At 33.5% G+C, this 19901-nt stretch overlaps 1 protein-coding gene across 1 annotated transcript; it reads left to right on the forward strand.

Moving 5' to 3' along the window:
- Positions 1-369: 369 nt before the first annotated feature.
- On the forward strand, positions 370-19578 carry LOC143221014 (cadherin-86C-like; the record flags this gene model as incomplete). The annotated part of the gene is made up of 15 exons (XM_076446555.1): positions 370-604; positions 1335-1418; positions 1546-1668; positions 1743-1883; positions 2241-2364; positions 8325-8517; positions 9560-9803; positions 10032-10190; positions 10607-10933; positions 11461-11851; positions 12575-12800; positions 14354-14600; positions 14859-15084; positions 15192-15531; positions 16722-19578. Coding segments are annotated over 15 exons (5917 nt in total), but the record flags the coding sequence as incomplete, so codon positions are not given.
- Positions 19579-19901: the final 323 nt, after the last annotated feature.

Below are 19901 nucleotides of genomic sequence, written 5' to 3' on the forward strand. Positions count from 1 at the left end.
ATCGGTGTTTTAATCAACTTAAAGAACCCTTAATTACCTTCCACGTGAAATAAATTTGCACCCTTCTTACTTGCTGCAAGTAGAAAGAGTACATATACTGTATCGCAATAAATCACTAGCCCTGATAAATTTTATAACGTTATCATACGTTACGGAAAGAAATATACCAGCCATGGTGTCTTACTACTCAGTGAACATTTCCAGATAAAATTCTAAAAAGCATTATCATTAATTTCATTTACCTAGTGAAAAAGACTTCATTATCCGAAAAGTCATTTACTTATTAATGCAAAAATATCATTTCTATTTGTAGAAGTTAAAAATTGAATATAAACAGACTGGAACGGTGTATATTTTTTATTTGTTTAGCTACCATCACACCTGTTGTAAGGATCGACAACCTACGTTGTATAACAAAGTGTGTCAAGCTAATGTGATTCTAACGAAACGACTAGTTCCCGGACGCCTTCACGATTTTGCTGTGAGGGTTAGGGACACGAAGGGAGACTCCAACTCGATGCAAGCCACTATTTCTGTTACAAACGCAACCACCCCTCGTGATAAAATATTCCCGCACATACCATCCCTCATAATGGTACCCGAGGTAATTATTTATTGAGCTAACAACAACGTTTAGTGTGACCATCCGCCTCGTTGACGATTTTAACACGTTTTTCATGAGAAACAGGTCTGTCTATCTTTCACATCGCTATAGCGAACGACGTTCCATTCTTTATTACACACGTGTACATACTTCGCTGTATTTTTTAGGGTAGTTTAATAATTATTTAATTATTCGTAAATTTAAAACGGAAATGGGACATTGTTTCAATTAAGAAATTAAGAATTTATAATTTTTTATTATTTTTATTTGTATTTATTCCTTAAAGAAATATTGCACTAATTTTATATTGTTTCTGCCTTTTTTGTATTAGAAGATCTTGACTTGTTAATTAATTGTAATAAATAAAATTAGTAAACGTAATTTGGATATTCAAATTCTTGCATTAAAATTTTTGTAATGATATTTCCAAATTAATTATTAAATATTATACAATAAGTATCTAAATTTCCAAAGAAATTACAGCTGTTACAATTCAGAGAAGCCAACAAATTGATATATATTTGTTTATCTTTATATATATTGTAAAATTAGTAATTCAAAATTGTATAGTACATAATACAATGTACAATAACATATAGAACTACGTATATGAAATACGATCATTACTTAACAACATTAACTTTCACGAATTTAGATTATATTTTAATGCATCCTATATTATTTCAATTCATAGTAAAGTTGAGTTTACGAATTGTATTTATTTGTATAGGATACCAAACCAGGTAAGGAAATAGATTACCTTCTAGTAAGAGCGAATTCTTGGAGTGGAAAACCCGTTTATATTGAACTTTGGGTAAGTTACAAAATATTTTTATATCTTAATAAATAATACTAAAACTGTAGTCAATAAACAATATTCAATGTATTTCTTCTGAAGCGTAACCATATTACAGACCAAGTTATTAATATTATTACAGCAGCCAAAAGAACTTTTTACTATAAGGCAAAGGCAAACGCCGACGCAAACACGGGGAGTGATTATATTGACAGGAGAATTAGATTTCGAGACGCAATCTATGTATACTCTTACCATGTATGCCACGGTAAGAGTGGAAGATTTGAATAAAAATACTTTTACGTTTGACAAAGATGTTAAACGACACACTTTGTTCATTAGGATCCCTATACAGAGCCAGGGAAAGACACTAGAAATATTGCAGGTTTAAGCGTCGTTGTGATAGTTCAAGATGTTCAAGATGTTCCTCCAATTTTTACATTAGCACCTCCTCTTACCAGGATTAACAATTCAGTACAACCAGTAAGTTCTTTAGTGACATTTACAGCTAACCACATCCGTGTCTAGTGACATTCGTGGCTAACGACATCAACACCTATATTAATATTTAAATACAGGACCATGAACTTCATTTAATTTCTTGAATATTAAGAAACGTTATTTACATATTATAATATGTAATATACTCGTTATGAAATATTATGTAATGCAAAATAAAGTAATTTAAATTTTAGTTCACTTTTAGCTTTCTGAAATTGTATTTGGTTTTCATAAATAACGAGGTTTGGTAATGAAAGATTTAAGATTAAAGTGGTTGGATGGAAAAAATATTTTTAATACGAAAATTCATAAATGAAAAATACTGTGCATTGATTTCAGGGAGATATAATACTACGAGTGCACGCTGAAGACGGAGATAAAGGGGTGCCACGTGAAATCGTGTACGGTCTCGTGTCGGAGGGCAATCCTTTTACGCCGTTTTTCAACATCTCGGAAACAAGTGGTAAGAAACTACACCGTGATTTTAGAAACTGTATTCGAAAAATTAAAACAATTATCACGAGATACGCCATTCTGATATTTAGTTTCTCTCTCTTTTATTTTGCTTCCCTTTGTTACACGAGCAATTGAAACACGCGAGGGCACTATTTACCATTTCCTAATATTTTAGAAAAATGATTTTTAACTGGTAATTTAATTTCGAATTGAAACATATCCGTTTATGACAGAGGATAGTAAGCTCGAGTATTGAGTTATTTAAATATCATCGGTAAATAAATCAAATACGTTTCCATTTAGACTACATTTTACTATAGTTTTATTTAACAAATAGGTAAATAACATTCCAAAGTCACTATCTTAAGTAGGTTCATATTAACGTAGAATATAAAATGTAAACTTTACTGTTTGCATTGTAAATAATTCGTTTCTCCTGATAATTAACTGCCAACCTCCCTAATCATATGAAAAATTTCCTATTTCAGGGTTTTTTCTTAAGGCATACCAAAATTTAAATAAATTAAGATAAGAAAATACAATTTTACAGTCTCAAATACTATACTTTAATGGTCATAATTCTGATATTAAACGTTCCTGATCTCACAAGAAAGAATTAACTACTAAACCATTATATAAAACAAAAACAGAAAAATACTTCTATTATACTAATATTACAATAGTAAAAATTACTAATTGTAATATATTTTATATTTAAATATTATATTTAAATATTACTCTGGAGGAATAATACTTCCAAAATTCAATCAATTGCTATATGAAATTCTTCAACACAAGTCTCATCATACATTCATTTCATCTTAAAACGACAATTCTACTCTAAAAGGACAAGATTTCCAAAATTATCACAATCATTACACGAAATTCTTTAACAGACGTTCCAATACCTCAAATCTTATCACACATTCGTCTGATTCTAAATCGACGATATACTAAATTTTCCCCAACCAAAATACGATCCGAAGCAAAACTTTTCAACTGTAAAAGAATAAAACTCCGAAAATTCTCACAATTATTGCCTGAAATTTTTCATCAACGCCACCAATATCGCAAATCACATCACACATTCGTCTCATTCCAAATCGTCGATATACTAAATTTTCCCCGACCAAAATACGATCCGAAGCAAAACTTTTCAACTGTAAAAGAATAAAACTCCGAAAATTCTCACAATTAGTGCCTGAAATTTTTCATCAACGCTACCAACATCGCAAATCACATCACACATTCGTCTCACCTGGAAACAACGACGAAATAAAAGTTCTCTAACCCAGAAAACAATACCGGAAGAATGAATCTAACCGTCATTCATCCCAGGTCTTCCATCGAACGTACATTTTACAGTCGATCAAAGTCTGGCGATCGGTACTGGCGTTCCGACCATAAATCCAGCGTAGCGTAGCGAAGATTTGATTACCGTGAGTGTGACCAGAAATCACAATGATTTACAGACGGTGTAATTACATTTTCCAGCGCTGCTATCGGTAGACGAATTATTCACAGGTACACGGTTACAAGCGCCCGGTCGGATGACCTGATTCCCCAGGAATTATCCACTCGATGAGTAGGGTTTCAAATTAATTTACCACTACCTCGAGCCCTGTTCCCAGCGTTGAAGCGTGAGGGAATGATTCATGCTTGTTGGAAGCATGGTAGGTACCGCAACGAGGATTACGTATGCAATTGCAACGCTGAACGGTGAAAAATAAATGAAACCGTGCTCGACTCCGTCGAACGAAATTCCATTACCAGAGAAACACACCATTGATCAATAGCCACTTCCACCACTTCTTGCTCATTCAAAAATGCTTGCTTCTCATGGAAATAAAAAAATTCGTTCCCAGTTCTCGTTAAATTCTGATTTGATTTGACTACGAGGATGTTGAAGATAGCGTTATAATTAGATAGCATAAGGATCAAGGATTTTTGTTGTGATAAAATAAGAAGCCAAAATGACGGTCACGTAAATTTATCGAAAAGGGGTTCACGAACTTTGGACCTCTTATTCAAAAACAATCGAATTTTAAATATCTATACGTTTAATTCTTTGATCTATCAATTGTCATTTGTTTCAATGCCATAATTTAAATTACGAGTGATATAGTACACGTGAAATAAAATAATTCTATTCGTTTATTTTTCACGCGAACATTTGATTTCCTTTCTTTTTTTTATATAAATATGTAAGGAAGAGCTTCGAATTGCTATTTTTTTATAGCAAAATAATCTTCAAATGTAGAGAATTAATATATATTCGTTTATGTTTCTTTAATACTGTAAGCTATAATTTTACACGTGGAAACTGTGCAAAAATTTACTAGTCTGAATTTGAGTTTTGTTATTTGCCATCTGTTATTTACCATCATGTATCGGAATTAGAGACACTGAGAAAGCTGAGAAAACTTCTGAGTATTCTCTATCCTAAAATCTGTGAGAATTAATTCCATATCAAGTGGAATTTTGATGAACAATGTAGTGAAACCTCAACGCAGAAATAAATAGAAGGTTTTTGAATAACCGGACCCAGAAACGAAATTATTTTGTACCTCCAAAAATGTCAAATAACAAAATTGGAGAATATATACCAGATCTAACAAAGGAATATATTCAACCCATACACGCCACCTTTGATGAAATTTATGTGAAATATAACACTCAAAAAAATATTTGACACGTATTTTCTTTTATTTAAATAAAACACCAAATACTATAACCATAACAACAATATTAATCAACACATTGACTGCGACAAAAATTTCCATTATTCTCAAGACACAGTATTCAACTATCAAACAACATGACAAAAAAGATAAAAAAATAGCGCAAATTATTAATGTTCTCTATTTACTTAAGCTGTCCAAATTTTCAAAAAATATAAATTTTAAAATGTATCGCTTGTCATTGGTGATTCATGATCAGATCGATCACGAAGATACAAGCATCTATCACTGGTGACCACTGCGTGTTAGAAATCAGTGCCCTTAAAAAGTCAAAACTCGAAAGAATGCCACTTCAACCCCAATTTCCCTATCTCTCGACTTTACCGTCGAAATATATCGATTGTTATCATCCGGTTAAGAATTTCCATGAGAAATTTTCGAGGAATATAACCGAGCCTGTCAAAGGCTTGAGAAAGAGTGGAAGGTTATTCAGGGAGTCGTGAAACGGCAGGCTGAACTTTCTACGCTTGTTTGGTAGATTAGAAGCAGCACGAACCGCGTTGTCCAGCGTGTGAGATCGTTGATAGGGATTTTTTCCGCGGAACCAAAAACAAGCGAGGCGAGGAGGCCAGGGTAGAACCCGATAGACGTGGTCAGGGAGTCTTCGCGGGCTACAACGGGGTATCGATCGTACTTAGGGGTCAGTCTCTGCTTTTCAGGCTGCGATGCTTATCATTTCGTGACACGAAGCATGCGACCTCTTCGTGGCCGCGTGTAGACGCGGTTGCCGGAGAAAGGCAGTGGAAAAGAAATGGACAGGGCCTGGAGCAATAAAGAAGGTAAAGCATAAATGGCTGGTCATAATTTTGCGCTGGTGTCGGGGCCAAATGTGGCTGATAAGGAAGTGAACTGTTTAATTACTCTCGCGAAATGTTTATTTATCGTGGCCACTGCCGGTATTGCGACGCGTGAGTTTGTTGTGGGCAAAAGTTGGGTAGGATTAGATAGAGGACTTGAGAAAGGGATGATTAACAATACAGTAGAATTATACTTACAGTATAATGCTATAATATATGTCATACCTTTTCCTTTATTGTACTCTATTTCATTATACTTTTACATTACAATATGGTATTAATATTCTAATTTATATTAATACATTAGTGCATTGTAATAATATTAAATGGACATGTTAATATACTATAATAATATAATTATACGTGATAATATTATATTATACATACTATAATTATGTATGATAATATTATATTAAACAAAATATAATTATATATAATGAGTATTCTCTACTATTAAATTTTAATTATACTTTAATTGTATATAATAATATATTGTCTATACTATAATTATATGTAATAATTTTATATTAGACAAAATATAATTATATACAATGATTACTCTCGATTATTGCATTCTACTTATACTCTAATTGTGCTCTATTATTCAATCAGCTTATGTATTCAAAAGTATCGATATTAACTGGTTCATAACCGACGAATTTATTGTCGAAGTCAGTTTAGTTTAAGGTGGCACATCGATCATACAAGAGTACTTAATATGTTAAAAGTCCTTTAATCGATCATGTAGTAGTCTTATATTTCTTTTGAATAATGAGATAAAACGTGAATATAATAGAGATAACGTACTCCAATATTATAGAGCATTTGTGGAGTATTTAGAAATGGGGCTCGGATGATGTATGACATAAAAAGAATACAATTTTGCAGATTTGAATTTAATAGTACGATTATGTGACTTAATAATGAAGAGTTCTGTAAATTTTTAGGTAAATTGGTTTGCAAGTTTTTATTTATTATTTTATTTATTATCGAAATAAGAATTTTGTAAGCATTCTGCTGATCGAAAGTTCTCACATATGTCTGACAATTAATTCGAATAATCGAGGTTTTACTGTGTTATTTGAACATAAATAGAGATAATTGTGTATGTGACGAGTAGGACTTTGAATATTAAATTCTAGAAATCACTTTAGAAACTAAGAGAATCATTTGAATTTAATCCTATTTGGATTATACATAATAATTTGAATATAAATGAAGATAGTTGTGTAAAGAATTGAATGGGTGCAACTTATTTTACAGTTCTGCTATTTTTTAAATGTTAATTTGGATTTATTATAGTTAATTAACAAAGGCAAAAGACAAAGATAACAAGTTAGCAAATCTCTAAAATCAAAGAAACATTAATATTAACCACATCTCCAATTTTATATAAATAATAAATTGGTCATGTAAACATTAAGACATTATCATTATCTTTATAAGTCAATAATCACTAATTAAAAATTGTATTCACGTATATAAAGTAGTCAAAGTCTATAATTACCAGTTACAACGGGTCGAAAATCAAACAAATTAACCTGAATGATGAAACATATTATAAAAATTGCGGAGTAAATGACAAATTGAGATTGTTAGTCACGATATTTCTTCACCTGGTCATAATAACTTCTTCTTTCAACTACGTTTTCTCAAGTTTGCAATTTTTCTCGATTACAGTGTATACATTCCTTCTTTTCAAATAGTGCTAAGAAGTATATCATTAAATCAATAACTGCACGATGTACTTCAGCCACAATTACGGAAGAACGAAATTAAGAAAGGAATGGTGTACATAACGAGTAAAGAATAGCGTAAGTACAGGATAAGGAGGTGGTATGCCATAATGTATGTTAATAGGTGCAATTCCTTCCGTTCAACTCCATTTCGTGATGTGTTATGGAAAGTTTCCGCCACTGGACATGCGTGCATTGTACGTCATATATAAGCAAGAGGGATCATTGACCGAAATGTTTTATTCATAATTCATAATAAAAATATTTCGATACTAACGTCGCTTGCCGTTTAAACGTGTAATTAACTCGTGAATAATAACTGAACAATAAAGACAAACATCGACTCTTTAACGACTCGTTCAACGCTATTTTAAGTATCAAGAAAGCTATAATAAATATTTTTTAAATAAAATAAATAGAATAAAATTTATAATAATTTATTCATTCCATTCTAATCGCATAATACATTTTCACGTTTTTTTGTATCTTTTAGAAAGAAAATTAAAATATTTATTTAATATTATGTTAATAAAATATAACTTAATATAACATGTAAATATAAATTTCGTAATTAAATTACACTTAAATTGGATTAGAATAAAATGAAAGGAATTAAACGAGTAAATTATTTATCGATAAGTTCTTCGTTTTTGTTTCAAAATTTGGTCTAAAATGTAAATGTTTGATTGATAGGTGAAATCACTCTTGCCAAACCTTTGGATGAACTGACGCAAATCACGCATGTTGGAGCTCCCGTTGTGCTCACGGTGGTTGCCGAAGAAATAAGAAGAAGCAGAGAAGAACCTCCGGCTCAGGCGACAGTGGTCGATGTTGGATTTCTTCTTGGAGAGCCAGGAAACAGTCCACCGTACTTCGAGAGCGATAAGTTGGTACCTGAGACGTGAATAATTTGCATTTCTAATAAGTATGGAATTATTCTTTTATCGATCAGTTAGAACCTCAGTCGAGGTTTATCTCAGCTTACAGGTACAAACTGTACATAAGGTATTGTATGAGTATATAGTGTACGTGTCAGTTACAATTTTGTCTGTATATATTTCTGGCAGAGATTGATGATGTCACCTGTCTGAATTTGTAAGTAGCATTCACTTAAAAAAATGGAAAGGTGTGAGCACGTTTGCCATTTTAATTGCAATTTTACTTCTTTTTTAAATTATTATTTTTAAATTAATTTTAGCCTTCGAAAGTTATTACACTGTCTACTAGATGATTCATTTCTTCCTCTACTTCTTCACATGTACATTTTGTATTATTAATAGGTATAGAAATATAAAATGAATAAATAATTTGATAGTAAAATTATTAAATGGTATATTTCATTAGTTAATATCTTGCAAGTTCAAATGGAGTTAAATTAAAAATGTTATTTTATTTGAGTAAGCATCTTTTGGAATTTATGAAACTAGAGATATATAGGAAATTACAATAATAATGAAATTTAAATAAAGTGAATTATATTATTTGTTATACTTAAATTAACCTTAAATTCTATAATACTTTTGTTAATTGTTAGTTGAAATATATTGGAATATTAATTATTATGTGAATTAACTAAGGATTAATTAAATAAGAAATTACTTTCAAATTTTTATATTATATTAGATAAAGCATATCAAGATTTTTTAATTAACTAAAATGTTGACAACTAAAATTGAAATGTTTTAGATATCCGCTTTTTGTTATACTTTATATTCTGAATATATTTTGAAAAATTGTCTCTCCATCTACGTTTTCAAGTTTCTAAAATATTTTAACTTCATCTACTATCACTTAGTATTACCTTCGTTCCTCTGAAAATATTCTGTGATTAGGTTTTAAAAATCTTATGTATATTTATCAACGTACAAAAATTTCTTCGAAAATGTCTTTGACTTACTATTAAAAAATATTGCATTCGTTTGTTATAGTTATATTGCCACGATAGACGAAAACCCTGACCCTGGAACTGTGATAAATTTCGGTGAATCATACTCGACCAGAGTGAAAGATGAAGACATAGGGAAAGCTGGGGTGTTTGCCTTAAAATTGGAAAACAATAACAATACATTTGAAGTAAATCCAACGGTTGCTGAACGCACTGCAGACTTTATCATAACTGTTCGAGATAACACGCTTATCGATTACGAATTATACAAAGTTTTATCGTTCAAGGTGAGTACTGTTATACATACATATATTCGTTATATAATAATATTAACGTACATGAAGTCACCTACGTTTTATTGCACTTGAATAATATATGTATATGTAATATAAATATTTAAAACATAAATGTAAACTATTTAAATAAATATTCCTCAGAAATCAATTCGATTAATTGGTTCATTATTTAGTTAAATAATGACACGTAACAGTTGATTATATATTTATTGGACACAGATTGTAGCTCAAGAAGTAGGTCCAGCAACAAACTTGTCAGCATCAGTGCCAGTTACTATATTTCTAAGAGATATTAACGACAATCCTCCAATATTCGATGAAGAATCGTACGAAGTGACCTTATCTGAAAATGTTACTGCGGAATCACGTGTGATTCAGGTAATAAAACATTTTAAAATTTCATAATATCGATACTGAAATCATTCTTTTTCTATAATTATTAATTTTTGTCATTTTACTGCTACACACTACACACTACATTAATATGAAACATATTTTTTTACTCAATTGAAATGAAAACAATTACTTTTTTATATCCTCACATAATAATAATTTATATTTATTTCTCCTTTTTTTGTACACTAAAGAACACAATTTTCATACACAAATGACATATCCATATCTCGTTTCATTATTTATTCATTTCAAATAATTATATTTTGAATCTACGATATAGTATATTATTATGCCCTGATTATATGAAAGATATTTACTCGCTGAGGAAAAGCTTCGTGTTAAAAATTTGTAGAAGAAACTTGTAGAAATATATTATAATATATCGTGTTTCTCGATAGGTACATGCAAGCGATAAAGACACAGGTGCTTACGGCAGTGTTCGATACACCGGTATAACAGGAGAAGGGAGCGAGGCTTTCATCATAGACCCTGATACAGGGTTGATAACTGTCGCCATGGGATCTTCCCTGGATCGTGAAGTCGCAGCAAAACTTGTACTAACCGTGGAAGCTCGAGACGAGGATGGCAACGGTAACAAAGGTGTTGTTCCCCTAATAGTTAATCTACTCGACGTCAACGACAACGCGCCAATATTCGAAAAGGACGTTTACGAATTCATGTTGAACTCTGACTTAACTAATTTTACATCGCCAGCTTTCATTAAGGTATGATACCAATCTAATAACATAATTCCGATTTTGCACAAAATTGTCACATTAATTCCACTTTTAATTAAATTTGATAATAATTCATTTATCATATACTAATATACAAATATTAATATTTTATATTATTATATAGGATTTAATTATGATTTTATTATTTATAAATGATTATGTAATGATGTATATAATGTAATAGAAATTTGTATTTGTATTGATTATACTTGCAATGTGAATTAAATTTACTTTAAAATTTTACTTTATTCATTTTTCATACATCTTTCACGTGTTTTTTTTAAATTAATTGATTATTATATTGTTACTTGAAAGAATTCTGAGTTTTTTAAGTATTACCCTACAAAAATAAAAATTGTACTTTACCGTACTTCTCTTCTGTGGTACTTTTTATCAATTATGATACTATAGTTATATAGTTACACTGTGATTGTCATGAACTGTTACGATAAAGCAAATATTGAATAATTTAACAGTTAATAAATAATTAATTAAATAGAGAATATACTTTACAGGCCATTGATGCTGACGCAGAACCACCCAACAATGTAGTTAGATACGAATTAGTTCACGGAAACTACGAGAACAAATTTTATTTAAACGAAACGAGTGGCGAAATAATACTTCTCTCGCCCATTACAAAAATCAGACGAAAGAAGCAGAGTGCGTATGACAAATTTTCCAAGAAAATTGGTACGAAATTCGTTAATAGCCAAGAAGGTATTCAAGACGATTCGTTAAAAGTGACTACTCGTATCAGCAAGAATGAGTCATTGGTGAATGATCAAAAGAGAGTTAATTTGGGTAATTTGACTAAGGAAATGATGATGGAGGTGATAAAGAAACGACGAAAACGAGATAACGATAACGCACTGTACACTCTCACTGCCAGAGCATATGATTTAGGTAAACTGAGAAGACTATATTTTTAGCAATATTGAAAATAAGAATTATCAATGTTTTTTAAAACAAATCTTTACAGTTCTAATTAAATATATGTTTAAGCATTGAATTGAATTATATTTTTAGACAATAAATTCATATCATATTATCAATAACAATTATTAAATTATGTCATTATAAAAATTGATGTTAAAGCACTTTAATATTGTTAATAATTATCAGTAGTAGCATAATTGAATACGTACTTTCCAATATCAAAATATATATTTAATTGTTAACGATTTATTAGAATGTAATTAATATTATACTGATATGTATGCTTCTATAATTACAAGAATTATATTTTAAATACATTTTTATCCTTACAAACATGAAAATAATTTCTTCGTATATTAACTTGATTATTAATTGTTACCAAAATTCTTAAATCCTTCTACAAAGTTTTTATCTTATGAGATAAGATAAAAATATATTTCACTACCTTGTATTTTAATCAGATAAAACTATTTATTCATTAATGTGAATTCATAATTAATTCACAATGTGAAAGATACTAAAATAGTTGCAATTTTTATCAGAAAAGTGGTAATTATCAAAACTGCGAAATCATAACATTACATCTATATTGTTAAAATACAAATAAAATAAAATATATGCTAATAAAATAAAAATATAATAAAATTTATTTAATTTCTCATTCACCATGAACGATATAAATTTTTGCAGGTGTACCTCATCTCTCGAGTGAAACCAAAATTCGAATCATCAGTGGAATCGTGATGGAAGCACGCATAATGATGTTCGTAGTGCCAGGAGAACAGCCAGATTCAACGAAAACTGCCGAAACTTTAGCTGCTATTACCGGTGGCCGAGTTACAGTACTCGAGACCCGACCTTACATTCAACAGAATCATACTGGAGGTACAGGAGTTTTACCTGCTGCAGGAAAAAAGTTAGTGATCTACTAATATCCGATACATAATTATCGTAATTCAATCGTTTACTGACTGTATCCAATATTTCAATGATTAATCAGTGGAGAGATCAATAATTAAATTAAAGAAAAAGTTGAATCACTTCAGGTTCATAAAAGTTTAGTTATTAACTCATCATGAAAAAATGAATTAATTATTCTTGAATTTTCATTCAAAAATATTTAATTACTAGTTATTCAATATCTTGTCGTTATAAGAATAATCATTGGATATCTCAATGAAGATGAATTTTTGTTAAAAGTCACTTCTGATTTTTAATATATATTATTTTGTGCATGTTGGTGTACGCCCAAGTATATTGTAGTGTACTTTATAGACATAGACTAGTAATTTAATATATGTCTTCACAAATAACAGCGATTTTCAATCGGTGTATCACGACATAAAGAATAAGAAAGATGTAGATAATTATCATTAGTATTATTATTTCTAAATCAATCAAAGATATATCTATTTTTCTCTTTTGCTTTTCTAGTCATATTAGTAAGAAATATAATATAATTAGTACGTCATAGAATTTTAATAATTACTTTATAATGCAGGGTTATGTTGAAATAAGATGATTTATTAAACATTTGGCCGATATGATAAAGCGAGTTTATATTATATTTGAACTAAATTTGAGTTTGGTGTCAGCTTTCGGATCACGCAGTCTACTTTCTAAGAACCATTCAACTTATCGCTTTTTCCAGAAAGAAAATAGATCCCAATGCAGGGTGATACTATCGAAATAAAGATTCACCTTACAATAAGATAAAAAAACTGAAAATCACTGTCTTATTATAACAGTAGATACATTTATTTTAATATTTCAATATAAAATTTACCACAATAGCATGGTATCACGGGCTGAAGACTCCTAAGGAAGGAAATAATTTGTTCCGAAAGTAATTTCGATTTTTCCGAACAAAGAACCTAATTGTATTTTTTCACAGCCAACTTCACACTCAAGTCGCATAAAAAAGAAACGAAATTACTTTCTGAACAACTCAATAGTATCAAGAGCGGTAGCAGATCGAATGGGTGTGTGGTCTGAGTTTGTTAGTGCGTGCGGACAAATGCACACAAAAAAAATGGACAAATGCAATCGAATGTTTAGGATACGTGATAAAAGCGTGATCGAAGAAGAGAGCACGAGTTTGAAAGAAGACGGAGTGCAAGGTTTTAATAAGGGCGATAGGATACGAGCGAGTCAGTTTTTTAGCGGATGTTAGTAAGCGTTTAGTTAGAGTTTAGTGAGAGCTGTGTGCAGTGTAGAGTTTCTGTGAGAGTGGGAGCGAATAGCTATTAGAACACAGTTTTAATAAGTCATTTTTATTAGAAAAGAAGTTCTTTTCGTTGGTCACCTAACATTCGTACGTGAAGTTGGGACTTGTCTAGTAACGAAACCTACAATAAATATTATCGTAATACCATATTATGGGATGCTTCAATTATATATATATTTTTTTATATTTATATTTATATTTTCAATTCACTCATATAAATATTATTAAATATGTCTGTTTAGAAGCATTATCGTGGCTCGTGTCGAACAAACTGAACCAGGAACTTCTTTGGTGGACGTAGAAAAGATTCGAGAGACTTTAGCTGCCAATGGAGTTGGAATCATCGGTGGTACAGACACAATTATAAATACTACACATATCGATAATACAAAACCCCCTACTGATGGGTCACCTCGTCATACTAACGCCAACGACGGTCAAACAACTATTATTAACAATACCATCACTACTATTCAAAATGAGGAAGTGGTATGTATATAACACATATAATATAAACTAATTAAGCATTAACCAAAAATTTTCATATTCTCCAACTTATGTGCATATACACAATTTGCAAATTTATATATTTGGTATCTGATTTTAATTTCAACAATAACTTCATTTTATATACGTATTGTTCATATTTCAAATCAAATTCTCAGTAATAGTAACAAACTCGAATAATTAGTATTTTAATTTATATTACATCCAAAATATTAATAACAGATAAACAATATTTTTCAGACGGTGTACAAGGCAGAGAACAAATTACTATTCTGGCTTTTAATAATTCTCGGTTTACTTATGCTGCTGGCCATTGCCGCGTTAATTGTTTGTTGCATTTGTCCTGGATGTCCATTTTACATGGCACCCAGGAAAAGACGCGTGAATTCCTCTGAGACGCTGGTTGTACGAGCCGATGGTAGACCAAAACGACACCTTCGCAGACAACCCGCGGTGGCAGCCGAAGGTAAACCACTTTTTAAATATTCTACTATACATTACACGTCGCGAGTGATTGGTTCTACCATTCCAAGTAATATCGTACTATTTATAATAATTTTCGTTGTACCATAGTATCGTGGAACGGAAGGAAGCAAGCCTGGAGCGCGGACCCAACGAGGAGAAATTGGCAGTTCAATAAAAGGAACGTGAAGAATTGTTCGCTTCCTGGCGACGTTGCTTACATATCCGGACAACCAAACGACCTCCAAATGAACATCGAAGCTCAGAGGTTAAGAGACGGTCCTACGTATGGGCATTCTAGAAGAAGCAGGATAAACGAGCAGGAGAGAATGTACATGGAAGATGTCGAGGAGCAGAAGGCCAGAGGTTATCGTACTGCCGAATTGGACTCTCTGCAACGACACGAAATGGACAGGGGATCGGATCTGCAACACCAAGCTTATAGGCAAAGGTAGGTAAGCTGTCATGTCCATTCATGTTCATTCGTGTTTCACGTATCATTGAATCTGGAAAGAGATAATGGAGATAAAATTTGTATGATATAGTAATCTACAATTCTGTAACAATTTTGACAAGATTTTGTATAATTTCAAATTAAATTTGGGTAACTTCGTATGGTTTAACATTCATTTTTTAAAATTACTATTATCATTTAGTGATAACTGTTAATTAACAATGAGATATCCAATTTGAACATTTTTGTTTTAGTATTTCTTATTAGGCCAACTTTGTATCACGAAACTATTGTTGACAGATTTATGAAATTTTTCAGCCTCGTATAAATATCAAAATTTTTGGAAGAAACTGCTTTTCCTCTTGCTTAATAATAGTAATAGTTATCGTGTCTTTCCTTAGAATTAAAAATTACCAAATTGGAATTCACGCGAATTTGAAAATTAAAATAATTTGAAATTATTCAAGTAGCATTATTCAAATCACGAACTCCATATCTACTTTCAAATAACCTAACTCGTATTAGAGTACCATTAGTCCTACGATCGTATTTTTGGAGGAGGAAATTGTCTTGAATAATATTGTTACTTCTCGGTGGAATATAACTTTATTGAAACAAGAACAGCAAACTGGATTAAAAACATGCATGCTTGTTCGATTGACCACGACCTCACTCGATCCTCTATTCTTACAACTGACTAATTAAAAACTTTTAATTGAAAAACTGAACAGAAACTGACTAGAAACCGAACTGACAACTGATATACACTGATTCTGAACTAAAACCTGACGTATAATTTATTCTGAACTTCGTTCTTACACTTCTTTTAACCCTTTGTGGACGAATGTCATAATATACGTGGAAATCTTTTTATTTTTTAAAGTGAAAACTGCTTGGAATGTAACGAAAAATAATTTTAGCATTGTCATCGATGATGTTCGCATCTCTTAATTCAGAAAATTTTCCTCGATTTGTTATCTTTACTTATTTAGTATATACTTGATCTAACGTTAACTTCGTTTTTCGTCCGCAAAGGGTTAAACGTTTCATTCTATCTCCTTCCATACACAAGCTTTCTTCCTCTCATTTCTACGATACACAAGATCCAAAACACCGTGGACATCGTCAAATCCGATAACAACCTGCCAACACGTTCACACGCGTATTATAACAAACCATAATCCCAGATTCATGGAGCCTGACATGAACGAGGAAACGACGATCAGAGAACAGCACTTCTACCGTGAAGGAAACGCGGAGGTGCTGCGGCTAGTAACCCGAGGGCAAGTCGAAGACACGAGTCATCCTCACCAACTGCACCACCACCGTCCCACAACCCTAATCGTAGACGGTAAGGACATAATTCTGCAAAGGTTCATAGAGGACCAGAAGTCAAGGCACGAGTTGTCGATGCAGGACATCGAAGCTGCTCGTAGCATGGAGTCTCACCAGCGACCAAAAGAGCTCTGCCAGCAACAGCAACAACCAGAGATAATCCTGATACCAGACAGGCTGGACCTTGGCCATAGGCAGCACCTAGAAGAAATAGGTCCCACTGTACAGAGGCTCGTGATCGATCACGGTGACTATGACCCCCAAAAGATAGAAAAAGAGTCTCTGAGACACGAGAAACAAGAGTCTCTCGGAGCACCGATCACTGACAGGCCAGCAGTCATAGCCAAAGATCAAATTCAGCCTAGCAATGCTCAATACGGTTTCCACGACCTTGAACTAGCAAGACAGAACGCTCTGCTGACTCGACTGCTGCTGGAAAGAGAGAATCGTCGAGGAGGAGCAGGAGCAGTGGACTCCACGAGCTATTTGGAGACCCAGAGTCTACCTGGACAGGTAGCCATCGCTACTCAAACAGATAGGACGGCTGCTACCCAAACAGAGCGTCAAGTGAAGAGCAGAAGCGACAACGACGAATCCGACGAAGAGTCTAGGCACAGGAAGAAGTTAAAATCCAGGAAGAAATACGGAGATGGGGATTGGAAACGTTCTCGAACGCTGTGGATGAAGTCTCCGATCGAAGAAGAAGGTAGTCCGTGTTTCGACAAGAGGCTGAGCATCCTGAGGAAAAAGGTGAGAGAGGTGAAAGAAGGCAGGAAGGTTTCTCTGGAACCTGAGGTGCTCCGAGAGATTTCCGACTCTCTGGATGGCAACGGGAGTTCGTACAAAGGGGAAGAGGACGAGACGATGAGAAGCTATCGGAAATCGACGGAACAGACGAGCATCAGCTACAAGATCCTGAACGAAAAAGAGACCGGTTCTCAGTCCTCCGAAGGGACACGGAAGGAGGATCACAAAACGAACGTCACCGAGTCCACTTCGTCGCCGGAGGTAAAACCTCAACGAGAGAAACATGGGAAGGTCGAGGAGAAGAGTCCGAAGAGGGAGAAGTCGAAGACCCAACAGAAGTCCGAGGGTGTGATAAAGCCCAGTTTCAGGATCCTCGAGAAGGAGTTCACGATGCTGACGAAGAAGTTGAGTAAACTGGGTGACAAGAAGTTTCGGGAGAGCACCGGCAGCGACAGCACCAGTCAAGAGAAGTCCGACTCGTTCGCGAAGGAGACGAAGAAGGACTTGGAGCAGAGAAGCTCGAAGAAAACGGACACTGCGAGTTCTCAAAAACAGACCAGCGAGAGTGGCCAGACAACGTCGAAGGTGGATCAAAAGGGCAAGCAGAGGAAAGAGTCGGCTATAGCCAAGACGAAACAGAAGTTGAAGTACCAGCAGAGTCAAGTGATGAGCACAGGCAGCTCGGAGTTCGACGATGCTCTGGACAAACCGAAGAAACTGTCGGTTCCTCGCCACGAAAGTCTGAAGCAGAAACAGTCGCTCGGTGCTCACGCGAGGTTGAAACGATTGAGCCAAATTGATCGACGGGAATCGAAGAAGCAGACGGCCGAGTGTCGAGACGAGGAAACGGAGAAACGAAAAGACGGCGCGACGAGAGAAACGCAGAAAACTGAGGCCAAGTCAGGCAAGGCGACGAAAGCTCCGAAAATGGCTGTTCTGCCACGCAAACAGAACGTGTCTGAGGAAACTAGTACCAGTACGGAGGAGAGGAGAGAAGAGAGAGCTGCGTGCGCGTTAAGGGCGTTCGAGAAGAAGAGCAGCACGGACTTCTCGGGGAAAGAATCCGATGGAATGCAGCAGTCTGAAGGAGACAGGTTTACCAAGAGAGTAATTCAAAAGTTCAGTGACGACTTCGTTGAAGAACCGAGGAAAGAGGATATGCAACAGAAAGCAGTGATTTCTGTGGAGAAGGAGCGAGACTTGGGACGCAAAAAGGAACGAGAGGTGGTGCAACCAACTGTTGTCATTGAGAAGGAATTAGGCAGAATGGACACGCAGTCGAAAAATGGGACAGGAAAAAGCCAGGGTTCGCTTGAGAAGCTTGAAAAGCTTGACGAGCATGCGACTACGAAGAAAACGATGGAAGATTCCAAGACACCTCTGCATGTTACTGAGCAACTGATCACAGATTTCACGGTTATTCATAGGAGTCCAGCTAAGAAAGAAGAGACGAGCAAAGCAACAGATCAGGAAATTGGTACAGCTGGATCATCGGAAATAGAATCCGTGGCAGTGAAGGAACCGACGAAGTATAAAGAAGAGAGTTTAAGAAAAGGTAATGGAGTTGAAACAAGTGAAGCTGGTATAAGCTTAGCCAGACACGTTCAAGATAAATTAGACAGTTATATGGAAAAGATCAAATCAATGGACGATCCTGAGAAACAAATTGAAGCTAAAATCGAAGTTAAGTCGAAGGAACAGAGTCAAGAAGATAAAGAAGCAGCTGATAAAAGTAAGAACTTGGAAGAGAAAATAGAAGTTCCTAAAGATTTTGAGGAGAGTGTATTGGAGGAATCTAAGAAGGTAAGAAAAGAAGATAAAGTGGAAGAAATTTTTACAGGAAAAAAGGAGATGGATGTATCAAGAGGATATATTAGTACAGACGAGAAGATGAAAGAGGATATTGAAGGACAAAGTCACTCAAATGGAGATACATTAGGAAAATTAGAAGTAGAAGTGGAAGTACATACACCCATGAGGGACTATGATGATAAAATAAATGGAATAAAAGAAATTGAAGAAGGAGTTGAAAAATATATAAAAAAAGAAATACCAGATAATCACGGAAATGGGAAAAATGGCAGAAATGGTAAAGGAGAAGAATCGATAGCAGAATCAAATGGAGATAAAAAAAAAGACAAACTGGATGAAACTATTCTAGAGAAGGAAAAAGAAATGAAACACGCGGATATATTAACTCCAATTTCTGTTGTTGAAGATAAAAAAAAAGACAAAGTGGATAAAACTATCCTAGAGAAGGAAAAAGAAATGAAACATGCGGATAT

The sequence above is a fragment of the Lasioglossum baleicum genome, unplaced genomic scaffold, assembly GCF_051020765.1.
Source record: "Lasioglossum baleicum unplaced genomic scaffold, iyLasBale1 scaffold1812, whole genome shotgun sequence".
NCBI lineage: Eukaryota > Metazoa > Arthropoda > Insecta > Hymenoptera > Halictidae > Lasioglossum > Lasioglossum baleicum.